Source organism: Accipiter gentilis, chromosome 34, assembly GCF_929443795.1.
Source record: "Accipiter gentilis chromosome 34, bAccGen1.1, whole genome shotgun sequence".
In the NCBI taxonomy this organism is placed as follows: domain Eukaryota; kingdom Metazoa; phylum Chordata; class Aves; order Accipitriformes; family Accipitridae; genus Astur; species Astur gentilis.
This window is the reverse complement of record NC_064913.1, coordinates 8,180,601-8,206,539: the sequence shown is the minus strand read 5'-3', so window position 1 is coordinate 8,206,539 and position 25,939 is coordinate 8,180,601. Positions and strand designations below refer to the sequence as shown.

At 37.8% G+C, this 25,939-nt stretch overlaps 1 protein-coding gene across 1 annotated transcript in view; it reads right to left on the bottom strand.

Moving 5' to 3' along the window:
• Positions 1 to 15,988: 15,988 nt before the first annotated feature.
• METTL25 (methyltransferase like 25) overlaps positions 15,989 to 25,939 on the bottom strand; it is a 64,069-nt gene continuing 54,118 nt past the window's right edge. Inside the window, exons 10-12 of the mRNA XM_049791958.1 lie at positions 18,516 to 18,590; positions 17,826 to 17,897; positions 15,989 to 16,253 (exon numbers count right to left, since the gene is read on the bottom strand). Coding sequence (XP_049647915.1) covers positions 16,155 to 16,253; positions 17,826 to 17,897; positions 18,516 to 18,590 — 246 coding nt within the window. The 3' untranslated portion in view covers positions 15,989 to 16,154. The remainder of the gene's footprint in view (positions 16,254 to 17,825; positions 17,898 to 18,515; positions 18,591 to 25,939) is intronic.

Genomic DNA, 25,939 nt, shown 5'->3' with positions numbered 1-25,939 from the left:
CCTCAAATGAGCAAGCTGACATATAGGAGGAGAGCATCTATTTCTTCTCTGTCTCTTCCGCAGAGCACAGTTTATTGCATTTGTCTCCATTCTCTCATTTACAAAAAAGGTGTGGAAATGTATTTGAATATGCTTAGGGTCAGAATCTGGAAGGAAACACCTACGAGCATATTCTTTATGTCACTATGAATTCCAGTACTAACCGTATTTCATAATTTGTGAAAGTCCTCAGTGGTTGACTGAGGGATTGGGAAGATTTGAAACCTGACATTGTGGAAATTGCTGCTTCCGATTTCAACAAGGAAAGTAAAACTTTTGGCAGATGATACACTGGGACAGAGACATAAAAATATGGGTCCGGAAAGGCTCTTAAGGGATCATTTAGCCCATTTGGAAGGTCGCCTATTAGATTGGGTATCAAGCTTCCCCAGAGTGGTGTTGGCTCTGTGCCAACTTATCACCTTCTGCGCCATCGGTTTTGCGTAAAGCATCCTAACGCAGTGAAGCCTGAGTGCCCTTGGATGCGCAGGCAATGGATTCAGGAGGGATGAGGATGAAGGGCTGGCAGTCTCCTGAGTGGAGGTAAAGCGGCAAGCAGGATACAGGGACAATGCTGAACTGGAATAGGCTGAAGTGAGCACTCATCCTATATTAATGCTCATCTTCCCACCGGCTTTGTGCTCATTACTGTAGTCCTTGAAAGGCTGTATGCTGTGAGTTACTGTGGACAGGGCTGGTGACAATCTTACAAAATATGGGATGGGAGGTGTGGGACCCTGCGCCTTTGGAGCCAGTTCATATAGAGAGACATGGGAGGCCTGGGGGGTAGGACAGAGAAAGCTGATTATCTGTAATGATCAATGATCTACTGCACACATCACTATAAAAATCATTCTTTCCATCCCTTGTTAGATGGTCCTGTAACATCTCCCTTCCTTACTCTCAGAGGAGAGCTCTGCAGATTTTCTCTGAAGCTTCACAGATATTCTGCCTGGATTTGGGGGAGAGAATTAGTGGATTTTGAACAGGAAACTTTCAGTTGTGAACTAAATTCATGTGCAAATACTAAAATTTATATTCTGTGGGGACCTAAATGGATTTCTGAGCTCTGCAAGCTTAGAAGACTGGAAAATTGCCAGAAACCTGGCAAGGTGACGTCGTCATCATTCTGCAATTACTGTGGTGTAACATAACCTAAGTTTTCTTGAGGGGAAAACAATCCATACTGATCTTGTACAATAAGCTTCTGTCAAGCACTTCCATTTTCAGGAAGCTACAGTGTAGACAGAGCTTTGAACTGGAGTAAATCACACGGTTAACAGAAGGCTCCATGGAACCTGAGACCATAGCTGAACAAATTCCAGTGGACCAAGAGCAACCTCTAGTTCAACACTCTGAATTCGTACTTTTCTTCTCCAGTAAGACTTTTAAAGTCCAGGTAGGACTTTGAAAATATATAATAATACCACACATGGTTACACGTACATAGGCACAAATGTGAAAGAAGGGAAACCTAGCAGACAGAATCTAAGCTTCTTTTCTTGGCAGATGTAAGGATTTTACTTTTCTTTTAAGATAACTGTAACATTCCTTAGTTAAGGGGGGGGGGGGGGGGAATATCTTTAAAAGTTGATGCCTTGAGGGCTTGATACTCCGACATTCAGAATTTATTTTATATGGTGAAAAAGATATTGTGCCAATGGGTTGGTTTCCTACTTTTTTCCTACTTATTATTACAATAAAAGGAGCATTTGTATTAAACAAAAAAACCCTTAATTTAACCTTCTGGGAAAAATGTATGAGAACTAGGCTAGATTGTTGATACTTGTTTGTAATAGAAAATGTACTGGTGTCCTCGCTACATGCCATATAAAAGGTATTAAGACCAGGAAAAGTCCTTATATTTTACACTGAGTATAGGAGTTTATAGGTCACACAAAGTAGAACCATGTTCTCATCAATTCACTTTTTCCTTTTGCATAGGCTGCACAGGAAATCCTGGACTGATAGGAATGCTGATTATTTGGCTGCTGATTAATTTTCACAGAAACAAAGGAAATTCTAAAAATATTTCAAGAAAACTCTAACAAATTCTTGAAGAAGACTATGCACACAGAACCACATGAAACGAGCATCTTTCATAAGGTTCAGAAAATCTCCTTTCAGTAGCTACCTAACTACAGGAAGAACCTGAACTGAGGAATTCAACCACTTGTCTCTGTTTTCCCCCAAATTACAAAAGTCTTCGTAACTGGTCAAAACTTTGAAACTAACGTGTATCCATCATGCATCCTTGGTAGAAGTGGTTATAAAACATTACCACAAACATTCTCGTCTACAACTTGCTAACATGCAACACTTCATACCTCAGGAAAGTCAAGGTGACTTTCCTGGTGCATGGAAGTTGTTTAGTGCAGGAGAAGATAGAGCCATAGACCTTGTGAACTCCATCTCTTTCTTCCTCTGCCAGTATCTTCTGCATTAAGGTGCAGCACTGTGAAATCACATTTGGCCATTTTCCTTGAAATGCCAGTACTTGGAGTCAAGTGTCTCTTCTACTTTTTTAACAAGTGTTACCCTACTTAAACAGTAACTGAGCTGAACCATGCAGTTCAGAAAGCAGAAGATACATTAAAATAAACAAACAAATAAATAACTTCTTTGTCCTCACCATTAAAAATACTGACTTCTGAATGCCTGACAGTCAGAAAGAGAGGATAGGATGAAGCAGTCTGCGCTCAGATGTTGAGTGGGAACAGCTCCTCCTTAGAAGTCTCACATCATTAGCGCAGAAGGGCGATACGAGAGGACTCTCTCAAGCCCAATAAATAAAAAAAGCATGCTCAGACACTAGCTCTGGATTTGTCACAGGAGTTATTAGGAAAAAGAGCAGACAGAAAATACATTCTAAGAAAACCTAACAGGGATTTTCAACACTGCTCCTTCTCTGATCATTCCAGTATTAAAATAGCCTTGCAAAAGGGGATGGGAAATGGGAAGAAAAAGGCTCCTGGGGTTACTGTGTAATGACTTTTAGATTCATGTTAATGATTGATATAATGGATGGAAATTGAGAAGATATTCCTTTCATGGCAGTATTACCTCATCTCATATTCAATAGAGAGCAGTGGGAATATTTACTAAAACAATACAAAAAGACAAGGTGACTTTCTTTTCCAGAAATGAAAAAATGAAATTGAAAATGAAAATAGAGAAACATGGGAAAACTTAATGGAAACATTACTATATCTTTGCCTAAATTGCAACTTTCATCAAATCCTGACATATTTGTAAAAACCGTGAAATACACATCTAGACATAGTAGAATCAATGTCAGAAATTCATCATTTCGTGCTGTTCAAAGCACCATGCTGCAAGGTATGTATTTATACACCATGACAGTACAAGCACAACCACTTTTGTAACTCACATAGTTATATTCAAGCAGATTCAAGTCAAACATGTTGCCTCACATCTTCAACGCCCACTGAGTTGGCTTAGAATTTTCCCATTAGAGATAATTATTTACAAAACTTTGTGTGTGTTGAGCATACAATGTGTAAAAATAGATACCCTAACTGGAAACAATTCTCCTTTCCATTCTGTTCAATTGTTTTGGTTTACATTTGCTATGTTCCAAATGGTCAACATCTTTTTTTCATTAATTAATTAAATTAGTCTTGCTTTTGTTTTCTGTTCTAGCTAAACAAAGTCTAAAAAGTTTCCATTGTTGCTGTTGCTGTGTTTCCAAAACATCCCGTGGTATGTCCAACTCGCTATATATTTGGCTATTTTTCGTGTGCTTGCTTTGAATGTTCAGCCTGCATATCATGCAACGTTCTTTCTGGCATCAAATGTCTGAATTTCCTTCCTAGCTTCTCAGTTATTGGTTCATGGCATCCTAATTTGATCATGATATGAATATAAATATTAAATGTGTATATTGCGCATACCAGATTTATCTTGCAAAGAAGTCTGGGGTAAATATGTTTCAGAAATGTTTACTTTAACTATTGATTTGATTTTTAAAACATATTTCTTTGGCTTTGTTTGTGCCTATTTTGTGTACATGTTCCATAAATACTTTCATAAATGATCTTCATTAAATGAGTAGTTACAACTGCTGATTTTGATCAGATGCTCTGACAGTTGCCAGAAACATCGTTCATAATTCATATTCCATTATTAATCCCCCCCTTCACTTTACCATTCTTGCTGTTGTAGCTCACGAACCTCTACGATATTCCCCACTTATTTTTACTACAATCAAGTGCTTCATGACCTACCCAGGACTGGAGTAGTGAGGCTAAGCAGATGAACCAAGGTCTGCAGAAACAGATCTTGCTTTGCTGCAGAAATTATCCAGTCAGAAAACAAAGCAGTGGAAAATGTAAATAATAATTCCATACCATTTGTGGACCATCTGCAGGCCAACAGTTACTCCCCAAGGAAATTGATGTAAATTTCAAGACAACAAATATGAGAGATAAATATGATCTCCTGGTACAACTCACATCAGGGGGAATTCAACAGCAAGCAGTGAGACAGAATCAGGTAGGCATCTTGCAGGCTGATTTTTAGCTCTTCAAACAAGGTTTAGATTAGATATAAGTAGTTCATGTATTTTACACCTAGGAGAAGAATTCACATCAACCAAGTAACAAGTTAAATTAGTCATTTAATCTGTCACAATGTTTTTCTGTTCTTCTATGTAGCACATACACACTCAGTGAAAAATACTCTTTTTACAAAGAAAGATGACATTCAGTCCAGAAAATGGGAACGCTTTGTAGTATTCTTCTGACAGTGCTTACTGAAGCATGCTTGTTTTGTTATGGGAAGCAATTTGTTGCTAAGAAGATGCCCTAAAATTGCAGAGGTAAAAAACCTGGCATTTTAAGGCCACAGAAAAATACAAAATTTTTCAGGAACTGAATGTAAACATTTCTAAGATCACTTTCAACAGAAGATACATTGATTAGACACACACACACACACACACACACACAAACAGAATGAAAAGGAACTTTAAAATATTAATAGGGCTGTAGCTAACTTTGGTAACAAACATTAGGGATTCCAGGTTTTCATTGATAAGTTGTGTCTTACATAAAACTGCCTGTCTAGAATAATGTGCCTTGGGTTTTGGGAGAGCAGACCACTGGAATTCATGTTGCTCAGTACATCACTGTTTTGTTTTCATAGGCCAAAGAAACTGAAGGACATGACTGAGTGTATTGGCATTGGGACTTTGTAATTCTAAAACTGTTTGTAATAGGCACAGACATTCTCTGCATCTACAAAAAAAATTTCAGATTTCTCTTCTATAAGAAAGCTTGTTTAGATTACTTGAAAATGGATGTTGCAAACTTTTAGTTTAACTGGAAAATGGTACTTCTCTCCAACACTCCATTATCACACAAATGAAGAAAATAAACCAAAACGAACAGGTGAAAAGTCCATGGAAGTTAAAAAATACTAAAGACAAAATGACATTTCTAATACAAAAGGATAGCTTTCCTGAGGAGATGTTTCAAGAGTGAAGGTCAATTTTTGAAAAACATTTTAAAGAACATTTTGTTTTGAAGAGGACTGTCAGAATGCAAATGTAGTGATAATGAAGACGGTCTATGTCCAAGGTGCTCTTCTGCCAACAAAAAGAGATGTTTATGATTTATCACACATAATAATACTCACCTGTCGGAAGAGAAATTGGGTTTATTTATTTATTTTTTGGTTCTTTTTAATAATGTCCTCTAGGCAACCTGGGAATGATAATTTGTATTGCAATGATCAATAGCAAGCTTGTGAGTTTGCTGTTCAAGGGAGGCACTCTAGTTCAATAAAAAAATGCTTAGAAAAACCTGGAATAGTACCCTCCACTGTATTGCAAAGCACAGTGCCACTTTTCCTAGAATTCAAAGTAAGTCCTGCAACAATATTCTTGGGAAAGGAAAAGACAATTCGAGAAAATGAAAAATCATCCATTCTTTGCAGTGAAAACTTAGCAGATTTTAGACAGTATTTTAATTTAGCTCCTAGAAGAGGTCTATGCATGTACTTTAGTTTTGATAATCCATGATACATGTGCCTTTCCAGAAAACGTCATTGTATTTTGCACACTGAGCTCTGGCTGCCACTGCTGACATACAGTAGTGCTCATATCCTTCCCCAGTCTTCCATGAAGGCAGAAGAAGAAAGTATGTAGAAGAAGTACAAAGGAAGCAAGAAGAGGAGAATTAATGAGATATGATCTCCAAAATAAAAACTGGAATACAGGTTCTTAGACCTATATTTTCAAATGGATACACCAAAGCGTGTGTAATCAGTCTGAATCTCCCTCACTTGTTCCAAGAACAGCATTGTTTCCTGATATAACACTTTGTTTTAGTTTTAGTGACGGAAGAGAGATCTGATACTGAGACCTGGGAAGTGTTCTAATTGAAGGTATTTGAGTAAGACAAGGAGCCTTTAGATCACCAGATCTTTTTGATTATGGTGTATTTGCGTTTCTGTCTACAGTGTTTAACTATTCTCTCACCAGCTGGACCCAATCACTTGTGTGCATAGAGAGAAAATCTAGGAAAAAAATACTTTAGCAGGTGCGTATCTGAGGTCCTCAATCTTCAGGACCTTAACAACCGCATGCCAAAACTTTCCTGGAGCTGAGATACACAAAACCCAAACCATCCTCGACATGAGCTGAGGACAGGCATAGCCTGGAGAAATTCACTGTAGAAGAGAACAGTTCCCTAAACAACAGACCACTCCACCGAATTAATAAGGCTACTCGCTGCAATGACTGGACACGTCAGGTACGAGTCAGGCTGACTTCCACAGCTGGAATTACCCAGCATTCGGTGGCAGCGTGTCCCAGACACTAATTACGTGAAACAGCTCTGCAGGAGCCATCCTTGACCTGCTTATCAGCCACAAGCATCGTGCGAGCTGTTCATTGCTACCCTTAGACCGTGAGAGAAAACTCGTAGCCCAAAGTGCTTGAAGGCATAACACAAGCAGCGGGTGGGAGAACAGAAGTAATAAAGCTCTTCCTTCTTTATTCTTCTAGACCGTGCTCCTGTCTTAAAAACTCAGACCTGATGCTCAGAGGATACACCCGCTCCTCCCCTGGACTATGCAGGAGTACAGCCGTATCAGGGCAGTACTCCACCAGAGCCAACTGGCGATGCTGCAAAGCACAGAATTAATTTGGGCTAATACCGTACTAACAGGCTTCTGTGGCCTTTGGGACCCAAGGTAACAACACTGCAGTTTAAATGGTGTAAGGTGGATCTATCTTTCCTTTCCTGAGCTGGAGAATCACAATGTAAAGCTGGTCTCAAACCTTAACTGACTAAAAAGCAGTGAATTAAATTGACATTAACTTTGGATGACAAAGTGGTAAAGAAACTAAAAGTGCTCACTGTGAACTGTAACCTTCTCTCGCATGTATTCAGATTTGTTTTGGCAGCTGTTTTAATGGAGAAACATTACATTATTTACCATACCACAACACTTCTATTTCATTCAATAAAACTGTAAAACACTAATGCGTAAAAACATGAATGTTCCTAGATTTCCTCTTCCAGAAACTTAGGTACAGTTTGCCAAGGAAAAATAAATTAGCAACATACGAAACTGCAATATTTCAATAATACACAAGAAGTGAATGAATAATTGTGATACATTCTACACTTAATTAATTTACGTCGTCTTAAAGCTAAATGCTAGATCATAACAAACAGGAAAATTTAAAAAACTTATTCCCACTGACAAACTGAAATATTATTTTCATTCTTCAGTGAGTTCCTACCTCCAGTTACAAAATTTTCAAGTCCTGCTGGAAATATTTTCAATAAAATCACATTTTAAAAGTGTTTTCCACAGAAATCCATTCTGAAAATACATCTGAAATGGAACTGTAAAAATCAATCAAGATTTATGTCTCACAGTCTACATTTATAGGTTTTGTATGGAATTCATGGGCTGTGCAGAAAGAGTTATTAATTAACATTACTTTCTTTAACACACAGTTCATGAATAAGGGATGCGCTGCCTGCAAAGTGCTGATAGAGGTGCCTAATTGGGTAAACATACCATTTATATAAATTCAATTCTTTGCTTTACAACAATCTATAAAATTTCTGCACAGAGGAAGGGAAGGAAGGGAAATACAGGTTTACAGTGAAATCTTGCTATGAAGATACTCTGTTAAAGTACTGTAACAAATGTTGCTTTTGAAGACTTATGGCTAAATCTTACTTTCCTTATTCATAAAAACAGTTATAATAAAGTTCATGGGAATTCTACCATTGGCTTCAGTGAAAGTACAGGCTGCGACACTTGAGTTATTCTTAGGAACAATAGGTGCCATTTAACTCTGCATTACTGTAATCATTGCTCTCATTGTTAAAGGACCAGTGAGTGGAGAATAGAAAATCCTGAGAGTTTTAATGCATTAAAAACATATTATCTGAAATAGAAAAATAAACAAAAAGCCATCTGAACCTTCTCTTACTACATATCAGGAAGATTTCAATGATGAACCAGTGTCCACAATAACTTCTACAGTATTCAACTTCCAATATGTATAGATAAAGGAACTGTACACAATCTCTTTGCCTTCACAAATGTAAATTTGGAACTGTCTTTTGTACAAAAGACATTTGGTCATCCACACTGTTTGTCTTCAGCAGATGCTTTTGTATCCAAGCCTGCTCCCATGGAAATCAACAGAAATTTGCCAGTAACTCAAACGAAGACGACCCAGGTCTTCACTATGGAAGTGTATGTAATGGATTGTTTCGTATTAGTATCTGTTAATGTTTTATCAATGGACTTTTTGCATAGTGCTGAATGCTTGGAATTGTCCTTATTTTCTATATAGACAAATTACAATTATTCAAAGGATGTGGATGTCTTCAGAAAAGTGATGATTTCCATTTCAATGGTATTTAAATGTCTAACTTTCTTAGGAAATTATTTTTTCTCCACAACTCATGATTTCAATAATTGGTGTTTAGATAGATGACATTAAACTTGATTCATGTGATTATCTAGTGCAAATGGAATGGTTATCCAAAAAATCACCTCTTAGATACACATTACATTTTCTCTCACTTCCGCAATACTGTTTGAGGATAAGCACAGGAAGAAACTGTGCTTCTCAAAGGTTTTTCTTTGAATACCTTCTTTTTCTAAGTAAACTCAATTAAATTCTGTTTACTAAAACCCCCAGAAGTTCAACATCACTACAGAAGCGTGACTTTAAAAAGAAGTGTGACTTTTAAAAAAAGCAAATGAGCAATTCTCTAAAGGTCTTGTTGGTCAGAGATTTTTTACATAGATCAAAAATCTGTCTAGGGCTAATCTTAATGATATTCATTTTCACTACATGACTCTGTACCATTATTCATATTCTCAAATTAAAACTAAAATTTCCGGGAAAGTAAGGGTTTACACTTCTTTTACTTGCATACATTTTATTTTAATTTTAAAATTTTTAATCATAAACAGCATAGCAACAATTTTGCTGAAATCACCCTTATAACCCTTGCTAGCTAATAATAGTCTGCCAATAACCAACACTGAATAGCTTAAAGTTGATAAAACCTGGTTTATATGCTGTCCATTGAGTATTTTGTGAGTTGTGTTCTTTGAATTGATACCCATGCCTTAGAGCATAAAAAGCTTAGCAAATGGCACATTCATCCAAGTAATGTACAGCTCATTCTACAGTTTTTAACATCTGTGTGTCCTCTTGATGACTTCAGCCTTTCTAAGACTAACAAGTGACTTTAGGATTTATAGTTGAGAAACAGCATGGCTGCTTCTGCTGTCAGTCTTTATTCATTACTCTAATAATAGGAGGTGTAATAAACAACATAGATTTACAACTGTACATTTTAATTATTGTTTCTGAAGGTTTACATAATCTGGAGAGGTGATCACCGCTCCTTCTTATTTGGATTTTTTTCTTTTGGTGCCAGACGCTACTGAGTTATTCAGTAAGCAGACAGCTTTGCTTTTTTCATCAGTGATTCATGAAAGAGTTGACAGTTGGTGTGTTAAGGCAATCTGAGCTTCAGTCTAACAATCTGATTTGTTGGCTCAGTAGATTTACCGCATCTTGATTTTCTTGATAAATTCCATGTGAAACCCAATACCAGCTGCCTTGACAACATCTTTATCTACATGAGTAAGTTCATATTGGTCCAGATGCAAAGAGAAAGAGACTTACATAAAACAGAATTTTGTAATGAAAAGTTAAAAGTTTGCACAGGTTTCACCTGCAGGATTTTTTTGATCCACAGATAAACTGTAGTTAAATTTAGAAGCGATATTTTGCTTTTGGACAGTCTTTGTTAATTTTAAACAAAGACATTAAATAATTGTAACTTGTTAGCATGTGTTACATACGAGAAGAAATGGAAAGTCCTTGCTTGGTATACATAGCCACTGTGACTGTAATTGCAAAAGACTGAAAAGAGATAATTTAATGATAAACTATTAAAAACAAAACAAAACAACAAAAATCAAGCATAGACCCAAAGTATGGATTATACAACAGGTACAAATTAAATGCTGTGTAGAAAATAGCTTGATTTCCTAGGGTGAACAGTATATCAGATTGGTGCCCTAAAAAGATTTTTCACTTTTGCAGCCAGCTCCTAGATTTTAGGCAAGTTTCTTGCTGAAAGTTCATGCTTTCCCGTATTTCCATTAAGTAAGATAATTATATTTCTTCCTACAGTTTATAAAGAATAGCAATATGCTTTGCAAATCTTTGAGAGAGTTTGTCCACATAATCTTGCCTGTGTGTTTTGTATTTGTGAGTGAGGCAGTACACTCCCCCCAGCAGGAAACAAAACTTCTCCAGGCAGGCAGAAGAGAAAAAAACCCCAAACCCTGGAGGCCGCAGGTTGAAAGTTGAACAGACCAGTCGAGATGTGCCAGGTACACCGAGGTAGACTTTTTGCCCAATAGGGATTAAATGACCACAGGTCAGATTCCACAAGGGTATAAATGGGGTCGCGCCGGAGGACACGCGGGCAGTCCTCCTGGGAGCAGCGGGTCTGCAGTCGGGGACTCCCCCTCGGGTCGGGGCACTGCCCAAGGTCACTCCTCGAGGGAGAGAGCCCTCAGCTTTTAGGTGAGTGATACGCACGTTTTGAGTCATCACTTTTAAATCTTAAGGATTCTTAAGTCGGCTGTGTATTACTAATTTCCCTTACATCGTTGAGCCTGTAGTTCACTACTGTTACTGGCGTTCTAACTAACTTTTCTACTGAAGAATAAATCTGACTTTTAACACCTGTTGGATTTGATTGTGTGTGTCTCCATAACAGTGAGTTTAACAAATTCTGGCCAACGGTGCCTCATGATGTAACCTGTACATATACTGTGCTTTCCCACCCAAGAACAGACTTATGCAGCACAATTTCAATTTCTTCTGAATTTTGTTTGTAATCTAGAAACCATTTTCTGATTTCCTTTGAATCCACGGTTCTGAGGAAATGATGGTATATAGTAGGAAGCTTCTTGGATAAAACAACTTAAAATGACTGTAAAATAAAAAATAAATAAATCTAGAAGTAGCTCCCACTCATAGCAATTAGTTGAAATCATTTACTGCTTTGATGAGTAACTAAACTGTATTATGAGAAAGGTCCACCTGTGGACATAAACCACAGGACAAAATTTCGTAACCTGTTAATGATAGCATTGACTGAAGTATCCAACAGACTGAACTGACTGAAGAAGTCTGTTAAATGGATTTCGATAATGGTATCTGGAGAAATCTTTGAATGTTGCACATACCCATTCTAAGAGTTCTGTTGCCTTGTAACACAAAGCAGGGAGTAGAGTGTCATTCTCTTGCAGATTTCATTAACAGCATCACTGGGATGGGGAGGCAAGTGTCTGTTCCTCTCCAGTTTGATACAGACATTGCAGACAGTCTTGAGGAGGATGCAGGCGTACACTGGGAAGATTGGTGTACAACAGCCTGTTCTAACAGTTTGAGGCAAATCTTCATTATGTTGGTGAGTTTCTTTGGACATTTGAGTTTAATGATAACATGCACTGGAATTTCTGTGAAGAAAATGCCTCAGAGCTCTTGCATCAAAAAAGACTCCTGAAGAGAAGATGTGCATACTATTTTTCAATAACCAATGCCTCTCAGGCTGCCTGGTGCTTATTAATCTCTCTGATCATCAGGAATTAATTTCAAGGCTTTAAGAGAGAAAGCAACAAGAAGCATAACTGCAGTGCAACTTCTCTGAGGCATCCTAAATCTTAGAAGGATTTTACTCCTTTTCTTAGAGTACGCTGAACTACAACATTGACAAAGATGACAAACAGGGATAAGGAAATTCAAAGAAACCAAATCCTTCAGCAGTTGCCTGGAGATACAGAATATAGAGCCACCAAGCTGAGTTGGTTATTTCCGATGGTGAGGGAACTGCAGCTGTATCCCAGATAATTAGGCCATGTTCCCATCTGTCAGGAAGTAGGGGAATTTTGGAAACTGCAAAATTTGAACGGATCTCAGAAACTAAGGAAGCTAAAGTCACAGTTCTAAGGGATAGGTGGCCAATTTAAATGTCTGGGCAACTGTACTTCAGTTCTGATTTGATTAGGGCACTGAAAATTCTTCATGGCTCATAGCCTAGCATGGATTCCTCTCCTTTCAGAGCACTAGGATATATATCAGCAAGAAGGAGGTCATATATCAGTAAAAATGATAAGATGCATGGGATAAACAGATTTAAAGATGCTAACAAAGATTGGGTATTCAGCTACTTCCCAGAGAAAAGGAACTCTGAAACACCATACTAAGTTGGCTATTTCACACATAAGCAGGGAAGACTTTCTTGGTGCTGGTCCTATTTTACCACTTGCCCTTAGTATTGTTGATCTCTGGCAATATAATGACACACTTACAATAGTTTTTAGGAAAAAAAGTAAATCTGAACCAGTAAGTACTGATAGGAAAGAATACTCCAATCATCAAAAAGACATATAGCTGCCACCAAGCCAAATACACTTAGCATGCTTCCCCTGTGCAGATTTGATGCCACCATAGGACATACAGATTTTGAGTCTCAAGATTTTAACTCCATCATGACATAACAAAAGCATTTTAACTCTAAGCAGACAGTTGTTATTTTAACAGTAAATTAACAAATAACATCAATGAAGAAGATAGTTTGTAATAAAAAATACTTAATATTTAATCAGAAGAAAACTTGAAACTAAAATCCCAGAAACTAAAAGAGCACAATTTTTTTTTTGTGGTGTGATGTTCTAAGGCATGAATCAGAACTGCAGAATTAAAGCTTACTGTCACAAAAGCAGGCCTGGAGATCTTAGAGCTACAACATATTCTTGGATAGTAAGGTTGCACACATACCCTGCATATACTCTTGTTCCTCCATCCAAGAACATGTTTCAGCTGTAAGAAAAATGAATAAACCACTCCAATTCTGCTACAGAATCACAGGTGTGCCAGGAACAGAACCAGGCAAACACCCGAGGAAAAGCAGGTATATCCACTATTCCTTTGGGAGCGTATCAAGATAGGTAGCTCTCTGTCACATTGAAAGAAAATGGAGACTCTTTTCTATCAAAAGACTTCATCATATTTAGGATATGGTTTACATTATGGAAGAACTTCTGGCAATAACCATGAAGAAAAATAATTTTATTCATCTCGATTACTGTCAGGGATTTTTCCATTATGTAAACAATAGCTCATAGGTATTCAGGCATGCAAAGCTTTGAAACAGCTTTGAGAGCAGACAGCAACTGACTTTGCGGAATGCAAACTCGTCATATAAACCTCTTGATAGTTATTATTCTGAGAAGCACATTGCCTCTGTCTTCGCCCGCATAGACTACAAAGTGCGCGAAAAGTACTGAAAGAGCCTGAGAAGTTGCTGGGGGGTGGGGCATGCAAATTTATTCAGACCTTTTTGAATCAGTGGAAGAGCACTTTGGCTAATCCTAGAGATGTGCTTATTATTCTAAACTGTTGCAAATGTCCTCTTAAGATAGTAATAAGAATTTAACTTTGAATTTAGATAGCATTACACACATTAAAATATCACACAAAATTAGCAATAGTCTGCATGCCCTACGCAATTTCAAATTAAACCGGGTGGGGCTTGCTGAAACAAATACTTTTGGGACATAACAGCGTACTTTTAAGCACTTGTTTTCAGTGAGAAACTGTGCTTGCTTTGTTTGGACATCACATATGCCTGGTTTTTAGTATTTGGTCTGAAAAAAGCAGAAGAATCAATTTATAACACAAAAAAGGCAATTTCATCCCCGAGTAAATTTTTTCAACAGCACATAAGACTGGGATGACAACACACTAACACTTCAGTAATAATTAGTCATCATGTCTTAGCAGAACACAATGTAATAAAACCTATTTTTCTAAGATTCTTGTTCATCTTTTTTCTTTTTAACATCATGTACTTTAGATTGCCTCTTTATATCCGATATTACTGGGTTTTTTTGCTTCCAGATGCTTAGAGGTTAGGAAAGGATTTTATTTCTTTTCATTCCTCTCCTGGGAAAAGAATCTACCAGCTTGTTAGTTTCCTCAGTACTCCCTATATAACAAAAAGTGGCATATATGGAAGGCCTCATTTTCTTTTCTTAGCTCTACTCCAAAGATGCTGTGAGCACCTGCAACTTCTGTTAATTTCCTTGGGTATTGCAGGTGTTCAGCAGCTCTAATGACTGAACGTACTGGGACCAAACAAATGCGAGAAGCTCATACTGGATCCATGGAGGACTGTGAGTCCTAAAATAGACAGCAGTGAACTTACATCACCAAAAAAAAGTATTTCTTCCAAGTGAACACATCAAGAAAGATGCAACTTGTTAGAAAAATACCTTACTTCTCTTTTCTTGAATGGCCATGTTCACAAGCTCTCATTATATTTTGCAGACTGAAAGAGAATAAGATTTGTTCCTACTCACATCTGAATCTCAGTCTGATTCCCGTGGCTATTACTGTCACAATACAATTAATATAAAAACCTTTTCTCTTATTCTAATCTTCTGCTCGCCAAAGCTGCATTTTCCCCTTTTCTTCTTTAATGCTGTAGTTTATTATTTATTTGTTGTCCTTTTTTCTGTGCACTGGTAGTTAATTATGTTTTGTATATGCTGGAGAATTCTAATAAAAGCACTAGGTCTTAGAACAGAAACTTTTCTCTTTTTTAATTGATGGAAAATCTGCAAGTTTAATTAGGCAACCCACCGAGATAAATGCATCAACAAATAAATTTCCCACTCATGAAGGCAGTACAGCCAACGAGAAGCTGCCTAGCAAGTTTCAATTCACTTGGGTACCAAAGTATTTACACCCAAGACCTTTGGGCCAGATAATAGCTTTCTGATACAACCCAAGGATTACAGAGTGAACCCCAGCAGGGCAGCTGATTCTTAAGCACTGGGAAATCTCCCACTGGATTAGAGCACACACATTTTTTTCTTTCGGAGAGACGAGCAAACAAGTGCATGCCAGGAACACACCTGAAGGAAGAAGGGGTTAATACAAAACTGCTCTTTATAGGTAGTTACTATCTAGGCTCTTCTAGGCTGCTCTGTAAATAAGGTGGTCCTGATGACCTGGAGAACAGGGAATGACAAAGATCCTATCTAGGCTACGAACCTCTTGTTTATAGTCCAGGTGTTTTTCTGTTTACACTACGCACCATCTGAATCCAGAAAAGAAAAAGGCGAGGCTAGTCTGAGACTGCTGATGCCAGCCACTGGTAAAAATTGAGAAGGTATGATCTTGTGATTACAAATATCAAAAGAAGGGGTATCGATACATGGTATAATGCCTTAAAAGGAAGAAACATAAAAATTATTTTAAAATAATAATCACATAATAGGGGTCGTAACTTTTATAATAAAACCAGATGTTCAACACTGTTTAATAACTGACATAAGGAAGCGATGGTATTTATAAAGGAGATATTTATTTCTCATGATTCAAAGAAGCATTGCACTTCTGCAGCTGAAAAGCAAACAGTGTACTTGAGGAATCAATTAAAAATAACAGAATAACAGTGAGGAAACAGCAGTATCAATTCAGAGTTTTCAACCTATCTGCAATTTGCTTCCACTTAAAAACATGACTGTTTCTTCAAAGCAATAACTGCATAGCATCTGGGGGATTTCACGGGATCAAATAACTTCACAAGTCCAGACCAGGCAATGTTGTCCTATAAAATGATATATGATTGAAGTACATAAAAATGTGTTTGACTTAAAAGCTAAGATATGGTAATAGGTCCACATTTTGAAATACAAACTTGAAAAAAAAAAAAAAATCCTTAATGCAAAGCAGGAAAAACACTTACCTAACAAGAAAAATCAGGGAAAGTTTGTTGTGAAAAAAAGGACACCCAAACCAGGATGTGTTTTAAAGTCATTATATTATTTCTGGCACTATCAAATGATAGCTTACCACACCCTTCATCAATAAACCTTTTTTTCAGTTGAACTAGAGCAAAGAAATTAAGGGTCAAGTCCCACTCATTTTATGCAGCACATTCTACTACTGAAGCTAATTAACTGACTTTTCAGATGAATCAGGCCAGCTGGATCTGGTCTTCATGTTGCATATGGCTTTTACCGTTTCTATTTTTTCTTCCTAAACACATTTTGTGAATCAACCAGTACAAGATTAGATCAATGCATATATTACATTTAGAAAGGTAAATTAGTGCTAAATGCAGCAAGTCTGATCTCCTGTCTTGGAAATCATACAGATCTCTATGTGATTTATAACTGGTTGGCATTTGGGAAAATACATCATTATTTAAATATTTCAAATTGCCTCTGTAAAAATACCAGTTAGAACAAAAGCATACATTTACTACAACTCAGTTGTTCCAAGTGCACTGTGGCAGAGAATAAAGTGAATTTTTACTTATGATAAAATGGAGCTGTTAAAATGAGAGGTTTATGGTGGAAAACCAGAGCTATTCACATGAATGGGTTTAAACTTTATTTTCAAATTTTATTTTGACCATGGCCCAGAGCAGAAGCTGGAAGATGCTGCCATTTCCTCCTAGGAAATTATTATTTGCCCAAAAAATGTTTACTGGTGCAGAGAAAGTATGACTGCTGCTTCTGAGTTAATCAGGCCAAGCTCAAAATTAGTGTTAGAAGAAACCCTGTAATAGAAATCATTATGGAGTAAATGTAGTAGCATTTGCTTATTATATCCCAGGTCTATACTTGTAAAATATATCCAGGCTGTATGTTAGTCAAATGTACCTCAGTTGACCCATACAGTTGGAAAAAGTGCACCCTCTCTCATCATTGATCTTAATTAAGAAACAATAAAAGGAAATCATAAACATTTTGGACCTAATTCAAAATTTCTTGAATTATCTGTTCTAAACCATATTCATTGGAAGCTCTAGCATGTACAGCACAATGTTTGTTTAGCATCTCCAATATTCTTTTTAATTATTAAATATCTCAATATGTGGCATAAAATGAGATTTCTCGCATATTTAATTAATTTATTTTTTACTGTCTATTGACTAGTAATTACCATACAATTAAAAGAACATAAACTTTACTGTTGCTGCTTTGCTGAAAATAAAAACATCTGCTGGGCATATGTTTATACTAAATGGAATGAATGCTTATACTTTTGCAAATATGATGAGAATAATAATTCTGCAACAGAGACTTTTGGTCTGCACAGTAATAAATTGGCTGAAATAGTCTCATTTCACTGATGTAGCCTTTAGGTATCATAAAGTGTAATGCAAAAATACCTGCTCCTTGAGGTAGCAAAGACGATCCAGAAGTATCAAAAGTTCTATGCAGGGAGCCAGAACAACCTTCAGCTGAAAGAGAGATTAGATACTATAATGATTTTGGGAAAGAGAGACAATGCACTTCCACATGGCTGCACTTCCACAGAACAATTCCAGGAAGATCAATCATTTTCTAGGGGTTCTGTGGTACAAATGTCACCTTGCCAATTTTCCCTGTGGGATGGACATCTTCAAAACAGATTATATTAAAAATCAAAAATACATGGAATGCCATAAAGCCAGGAAACTATGTTATTTAGTTGGTTTCGAGACATTGTCCAACAAGAAAATGAAATTATATGAAGCGGAACAATTTTAAAGTGGGAAATAATGAATTTTAATAAAAAGAATTTTTATGAAATAACTGCATGGAGACCAGTCTAGGTTTAAAAGGAGACTGACATTTCATTTTCCAGGGTAATAGTCCCTCTTGAAAAAGAATCATCCATGTGTTCGCTTTATTATTTTACTGACACCTAATATAGTTTTGGAAAAGGATATGCTCCAAAGTTTGAAACGGGGAGGGGCTTTGTTTTGAGATTGCATACCACAGTGTAAGACAGTCCACCTCCACATAAAACTTAACAGGGCTTTGTTCTAGACTAGCACATATATACAAGGTAATAGTATTAATCCAATAACTTTTACCATATTAAATGCTTCAAGCTCATTCATTCTGTGCTTGTATTTTTCGTAGTAATCCATTATACAGCTGTCTGGGAGCTGCAAGGGATTAAAAAAAGAAAAGATATCAGAGTTTTTCTAGTTACATTTTCAAGAGAACTTTAAAATGAAATATTTTTTTCCTAATTGAAAGTCACACTACAAAATGAAATCCGTGTTTTGTTTTTGAAATTAGCACTTTCCTAAGGTTTACAATAATTTTCCAATAGCAGTTTCTCAGTTCTCATTTACAGTAACTGTTCTTCAGACGGCATTTTGCACTGACATGAAATACTGAGACACATCCATTATTCAGAAAGCTCTAGCCATTCTTAAATGAGTATTACACAGTAAAGTGGAGATAACATTCTCATTTCCTTTCCCATATATCTTAGCCCCTCCTCACCCCCGTCCCCCAGAGATTTATTTAAATAGCTGAGGAGTGGATTCTGGTGTGAGAGTTACATGCTTCAGTCAGGACTTCTGGATGGTATTTCACATTACAAAACCTACTATCAGATTCTGGAAATACTACTTCGTTTCACTGTGCTGCCTAAAGTTATCCATCTTTAAAATAAAATTTTCTCTATTTACTTTGAACTACTACATGCTCCCCTCTTCTTTGCCCAGCCACCTGATGCAACATTGCCAGCACTGCCACTATGACTATAAATGCTGCAATTTGAGGCTGAATTTGATACAAAGGCAGCTCAAGAACTCAACTAAGTCGAATACCCCTTCCCTTTTCAGCAGCAGGTAGCTAGAGCTACGAGCTCTTCACAAAGCGCGCTCTCTCTAGGGCAGCCAGACCACACATATTCCCGTTTTTAAGGGTCATGATGTCTCTGCTCTTCTGCTGCCCACAGTCCTGGCTGCTAAACAAGACGGTCGAGGTGGCCACTGAAGGAACCTGTCAGAGGAGTGGGAAGTAGGGTTGCAACGTTACTGGTGATGGGGGCTGCTGGAGAGAGCGGAGCTGAAAGAGCCTGATCTACTTCTTCAGTATTGGGAGTCCGGAGTGTGGCTGCTCCGTGGTGGCTATGGAAAGAGCTGGTCCACAACTCGGCAGAAAAGTAACAGTACAGACAGACGTGTAGACGTGGCCCTTAAAGGCTAGGGTTTAGTGGTGGACTTGGCAGTGTTGGGTTTATGGTTGGACTCGATGATCCTAAAAGTCTTTTCCAACCTAAACGATTCTGCGGCTCTACTTCTGCACACATTTATTAGTGTATTAGAGTCATCTGAGAGCATGTGGCTAATCCAGCTGCAAAGAAGTAAAGTATCAGCCTAAAACAGGGAAACAAACTAGAGAAGATTTTCACAAATCGTAAGTTTTCAAATCATGTATGTATTATGAACTTCATCCTAGGACAGCCAAGAAGGGAATGAAGTAACTATTACTCGTTGTCACCGAGAAGTTCGCAAAGATGGAATGTCAGATGGCTAGTGAATGTATGTCTTTTATTATAGAGCAGTCAGCTCAAATTCAATGCACTGAAAAAAATGGAACAAATGAAGAATTTAAAAACACTTAAAGATAAGCAGATGAATAATAGTCAACATGAAGTTGTCAAGAACAAATCACAACTCAGGCTACTTTGCTTGTAAGGAGGGTGCAAGGATTCATGACAGTGAAATATAGATGGTTGTCGTATATTTTGATTTCAGCAAGATTTCTGACACCATTTCACACAACAATTTTATAAGCAAATTTAAGAAACAAGGTTTAGATTAAAGTATTATAAAGAGAGTGAAAACTGAATGACCATAACCGGAGAGTAGTTATTAATGAGCCTTTGAACAACCGAAAAGACCTGCTGACTGGAGGTCCGTTACAAAACGCAATGTTTTCACTAAGAACTCAGACACCAAAACAGAAACCACATTAACCAAGGCTGCAAATGTGCAACAGGAAGGCATTGCTAGAACTTAAAATAATTTTCAGAAATTGGAGCATTGCTGAGAAAATAAGTTTGAAATGCTGTACAGAAAAGCAGAAGGGACTACACTCAGGCAGAAATAATCAGCTGTTCAGGATGGGGAACATCAAATGACAGTCTGGGAGATATAGCAGATCACGAGCTGAGCGAGAGTCACAGTTGTGCTACTGCAAAAAAAAGCAATCACCATTCTGTGAGCTGTATGGGAGAGCAGCCGGCAAAGCGCAGGAAGTAATCCTTCAACTCTGCTTTGCAGTGGCAAAGCTCGAGCCGGAATACTGCATCCATTTTTGGGCATCAGATTTCAAAGAAAGAAATGAACCTTCTGAAAAAGCCCTGAGAGAGAAGTCAGAGATCTAGAAAACAGGACCTGTGAAGAAAGACTGAGAGAACTGGAACTGATCAGGCTAAATTAGAGAAAATTGAGAGCGGGCATAATAACAGTTTTTACAAGGGTACCACCAAGAAGCCGGGAACAGTTTGTTCACTGTGTCTACGGTGGACAGGATAAGAACTAATGGGCCTGCATCGCAGCAAAAAAAATTCGGCCAAGAACTTGAAACTTTCTCTCTTTGAGGTTAATTAAGGACTGGGGAGGTTGTCAGCCTCCATTACAGGAAGCTTTAAGAAGATTTGACAAATATTTTTTCAGGAATGACACAAAATTCTTACTCTGTCTTAAGACAAGGGAATGGGTTAGAAAAAATTTTGTAGTCTTTCCGTCACATTTTCTTAATTTAGAAAGTACTTTTTCCCAACTACAGAGACAAGGTCGAGTGGCTGATCTGGCAGTACTGACATGGACTAACAGGACTTTTTTGGTCTTGTTGCTATTTTATTTCCAGGAAAGCTGTGCAAATATCTGAGGTTGGTTTTTTTTTTTCTCTTCCCCTCTAAAGAGTCAAACTAACTGAAACATATCAGTCATGAGATAAACAAAATAGTTTATTTAACCTCTGCCCTATAAGCTTTTCATTTCAACTGAGAATTAAAAGGGGTTTAGTAGAATGGATTTTTGAAATCACAGGCTATTTGGAATTAAAATACAAAGACCCGTATTTGTAAAAATGCAGTCATGAAACTTTTCTGCTTTTGCTTCCTTTATGTTCTCCATTTTTCAACATGAAGCATTCAAATTAAAAGAAAACAAGCTGTGAAATGTTTGGCAAATAAAAAGCTGGGTCAAAAATGTCTCTTGGATGTTGCCACGCTCGAGTACGGAGCTTTTCCACTCCCTCCTTGCTTGCTACACATTCCAACTGAGTGCATCCCGCTGTCACGGACAGATTAGCTACTATTCCAAACTGTGCCTCAGTTAAAAGTTTGGTGAGTGAACCAATTCAATGCAACAGCCCAGTTGGAAAAGAGAGAAAGCGTCCACCAAAAAGCGTTGATAGAAAAGGGCATGAAAAGGGTAACTGGTAGCTAGCTACATGGTCAATTTATTGCAAGGAAGCTAAAACCCAGATAACACGGACTTTGTCTGAAACTGCAACAGCTTGCCATCTGGCTTCAGTCCTTAAAAGGCACCCGAGACAATCTTCAGCTTTCCTTCCAAGGTGAAGTAGGAGTAAAGTATTGCTTGCATTTTCAGGAACAGACCTGTACTTACACATGCAAAGCGAGCCCCATTTAGCCACTGCAGTTGTCCATGCAACTGTTCTCTATGCAGGGTTGCCACACATTTGTGTATCATGAAAAAAGTCTTTAAATACGTGCACTGAACGTTTTTCTTACATGTTGATACTACGAACTTATGACCTGAGTGAAAATGCATGAAAAAACCCCAAATACGTTTATCATGCACTTGTCTTAATAATGATTCTGCACTCAAAGACCTAGCTTATGCTGCTGATATTCAACTAACCTTCAATACATACTGAGAGGTTTTGGTCGGTATTTCTTTGCTGATTTATCTGCAACATCTCCTGGTCTTTATCAGGTCATGAAGAAAAGCACCTCATCTCTTTGCACTGTGATGGTGGTGCACGCTTTCTTTTAAACTGATTTCTTTGAGGACTGGTGCGGTCACTCCAATAGCTGAAACAACCAAGAGGAACCAGAGGGCGGCAAGGTCTCCACGGACCCAGATACAACTATACCGTATGCTGGAGGTGGCACCAAAACTGTACCATAGGCCAGACTCATCTGCTGGGAACACTGGGAGACTCAACAGAGCCCTGAGAGCACGTGAGATACCGCACGCCCGAGTCCGACTGCAATCCCACAAACACGCCGACTGAGCACAGGCTGAAAGGAAAACTGAAATTCAGGCACAATTCGCGATACCACGCTTCACAATTTTCCAGAGAGTATTTTTTCAGAGTTGTGTCTTTCCCTAGACTGGGGGTATTTTGGCTGAATGAAAGTCTCCTTTTTACTGTCCAACACTGCACACGCCCTGCAGAGGAGAGACAGAGCCTAAGGATACGGTTCCACCGTCTGTTTAAACAGATGTAATTCCTCTTTGCTGCCTCAAAGGGACTGATTTCCCCTGCACTGACTGCACATTTCCATGTTTCCTCTTTCTTTTTGTACCGGCATTATCATGAACGCTAGCATGAGTACAAGAAAGCAGTAAGGCAACCCTTTGAGAAGTGTCTTAGATCAGTTCAAAACACTTGGGAGACCATACCATACGGCAATTTTTTACAATTTTCCCATGACTACAGTAGTTAAAAATAATGTAATGTAATATAGTGTAAAATAATGTAAAACAGATAATGCAATTACCGAGAAACTTGAGTTTATTTAGAACTTTGTTTAAAATGCATTTCAAATGAATGCAATCCGTATTACTTATAATTATATCTAATTGAAATAAAAGTCACATCTCTGAAGATTCCTTGTCAGACTAAAATGCTATGCTACCATAATTAGCATAGTATTTTGTGTGTTTGAAAAACAGTTATACTTGAAAACAGCATTATGCACATATACTTTGTAGGCTGTAATACAAGTGTTACCTGAGCTTTCATTCAATATTTCCCTAAGTAACAAATGAACCAGGAAATCTGTGAGCTGAAATTCTTTCTGTCCAAGAAAACAATTGAGTAAGTCAACTCTTCAACAATTATAAAATGTATTAAGTGTGTAAATTCATTTAGTGCCTTCATTTTTTTTGACTGTTTAGACTCAGTTAACTGCCGTGTTAGAATTCATGGGAAAGTGGAGAGTATTGTTTTGGCTTTGGCTCCATGTTTGCTTAACAGCTGTACACAATAAAAAGCATCAAAATTAGAAATAATCTTAGCAAAGACCAACCACTTTGAGGTATTCACTATCATTTAAAGATATCAACACTGAATTTGGTGTGGGATAGACATTAAGATTATAAGAAACCTCAGGTTAAAAGTCTCTCTCTCCCAATTTCCACAAAAGTTCTCCTTTTTAGTCCCCAGTGTAGTTGTACATACTCAGGTTAGTTCATGTCTTAATGTACTATACAGTTCCACTACTGACAGTTCCCCAGTCTTAATTATGTGGTTTCTCAACACTTTTTAAAACAACAGTAAAATTAAGCCACAGTGAGATTCTTATACTACCCTTCATTTGCAAACTGCATTTTGCGATATCACACTAGTCATTGCTGAGGAGATATTACAGGTCAAGGGACACTCTGTGGTAAACTAAGAGAAGCGCATCTCCATTTACCCAATGTCCTCTTCCTTGCCTTATTGCTGTAAAGAATTGTCCTGTACGAAACACCGGCCAAAACGATGGCTGCATTTTTCTCATTCAGCACATTGATTGTTGGTTCGCATTGTATCAGCATTCAAATTTTCAAGCAAGCATGGAAACAGGGTGCACTACGTGATCTACAGAAGCTCAGAAAGATCCGGTGCAGATCCTACAGGACACACGGCACAACCTTATTGCATCCCCAGTTACAAGGTGTATTTTTTTCAGTTTCACCCTGGGATGACATCCTATAAGCAATGTAGCTTGGGAGGATGAAAGTGGTGAGGGTTGTAACATACTAAGTCAAAGTGGGCATTTTATTAAATTCACAACAGAACACAGTCCAATGATGTTTTTAAAAGACACTGACAAATGCCAAAGAAGGGGGGAAGGTGCTCTTAAATATTTTGTCATAGCAGAAGAGCCAGTCACACTCTTTTCACAGTAGCAGCAGTGTTGTCTACCATAATAACATTTAACTTCCAAGAAAGTAGCTTCTTTCAATGCAACTTAGCTGACAGAAACGAAAAGAAAAAAAGAAAAAAAGAAGAAAAAAAGAGACCGTCACAAACCCCACCAAGTTTTCAGAAAACATTCTGGTGGCACTTAGCATTCTTCCAAGAAATCTACTTGAAAACAAAATTGGTTTAACCCACTGGCATCTCAAATAGCACACCATGCTAAAACTTAAATTATGAATTTGTCAGTGGCAAACCTTAGTTAAGACTCAATTTTCAGAAACTGAAAAACATTACAGATGAGAAATTAACAACATATTAAGCCATTTGAATTTAGGAAGTAAAAGAAAACCATTTGGTTAAAGAGTTCATATCAGGACTGAATTAAGCTTAGAAATTCTTCACTCAACTAATCCTTTGGGATAGGTTTAGAGAATGTCACACTGCTTTGGTCAAAATCCCGTAAGGTCAGAAATCAGCAATTCATATGAAAAACTACTTTTGCTTGAAAAAATTTTAAACATACAATCATATTAAAGGTGGAAAAAGTAAAGATCAGTCTATTACTTTAGAATGTTCTCACATGGCCATGGAAACCTCATCAAGCATTTTCTAGGAAGGATGGAACTGCCCAAACACCTCATTTTAAAAAAGTGCAGCTTTCTAAATACTGTAATGCAACTTATCCTGACAAGCTCCACAAAGACAGAGGCTTTTATCTTGTCCCAGGCTCACCTGCTCATTGAATTACGACATAGCTTGTCAATGATGTGTACAGAGCACAGTGACTCTTAATTACATGGTTTAAAATTGTGAAAAAACACGCGAAACATTCTGTTCAGCATATTTTGACATAGTTGTGTTCAATGAATCAGAAGACCATTAGAACATCTGAAGCACAGCTGGAGTAGGACCAAACTAGGAAATATACGTGATAAATTGCAAACGGCATTGTACGAGAGGCACAGATGTGGAAATGGGAAGGAATATCCTCAAAGCCTACTCACCGTCGCAGGAGTAGGACATGCTCAGGGACTAAAACCAGGACAGCTCATGACACAGGCTGGACTGAGAGCCAGCGTGGGGGACAGGGCTTCCAGATGCACGTTCCTCAGAGGGACTTCAAAGTCTGTAACTGCTCGAGAGGGACTACAAAGTCTGTAATTGCTCGAGAGGTGCTTCCAAACATTTTCCCAGCCACTGACTGTGAAGTTAGCTGCAACGTACATTCACCACTGCATTTTCACAGTGCATTTACAGGACACCTGAGTCTCTCAGCAGGAGTCTTTGAAAGTCCCATCTTTAGGTTCTTGGCCTTGCGGTGCGTTAA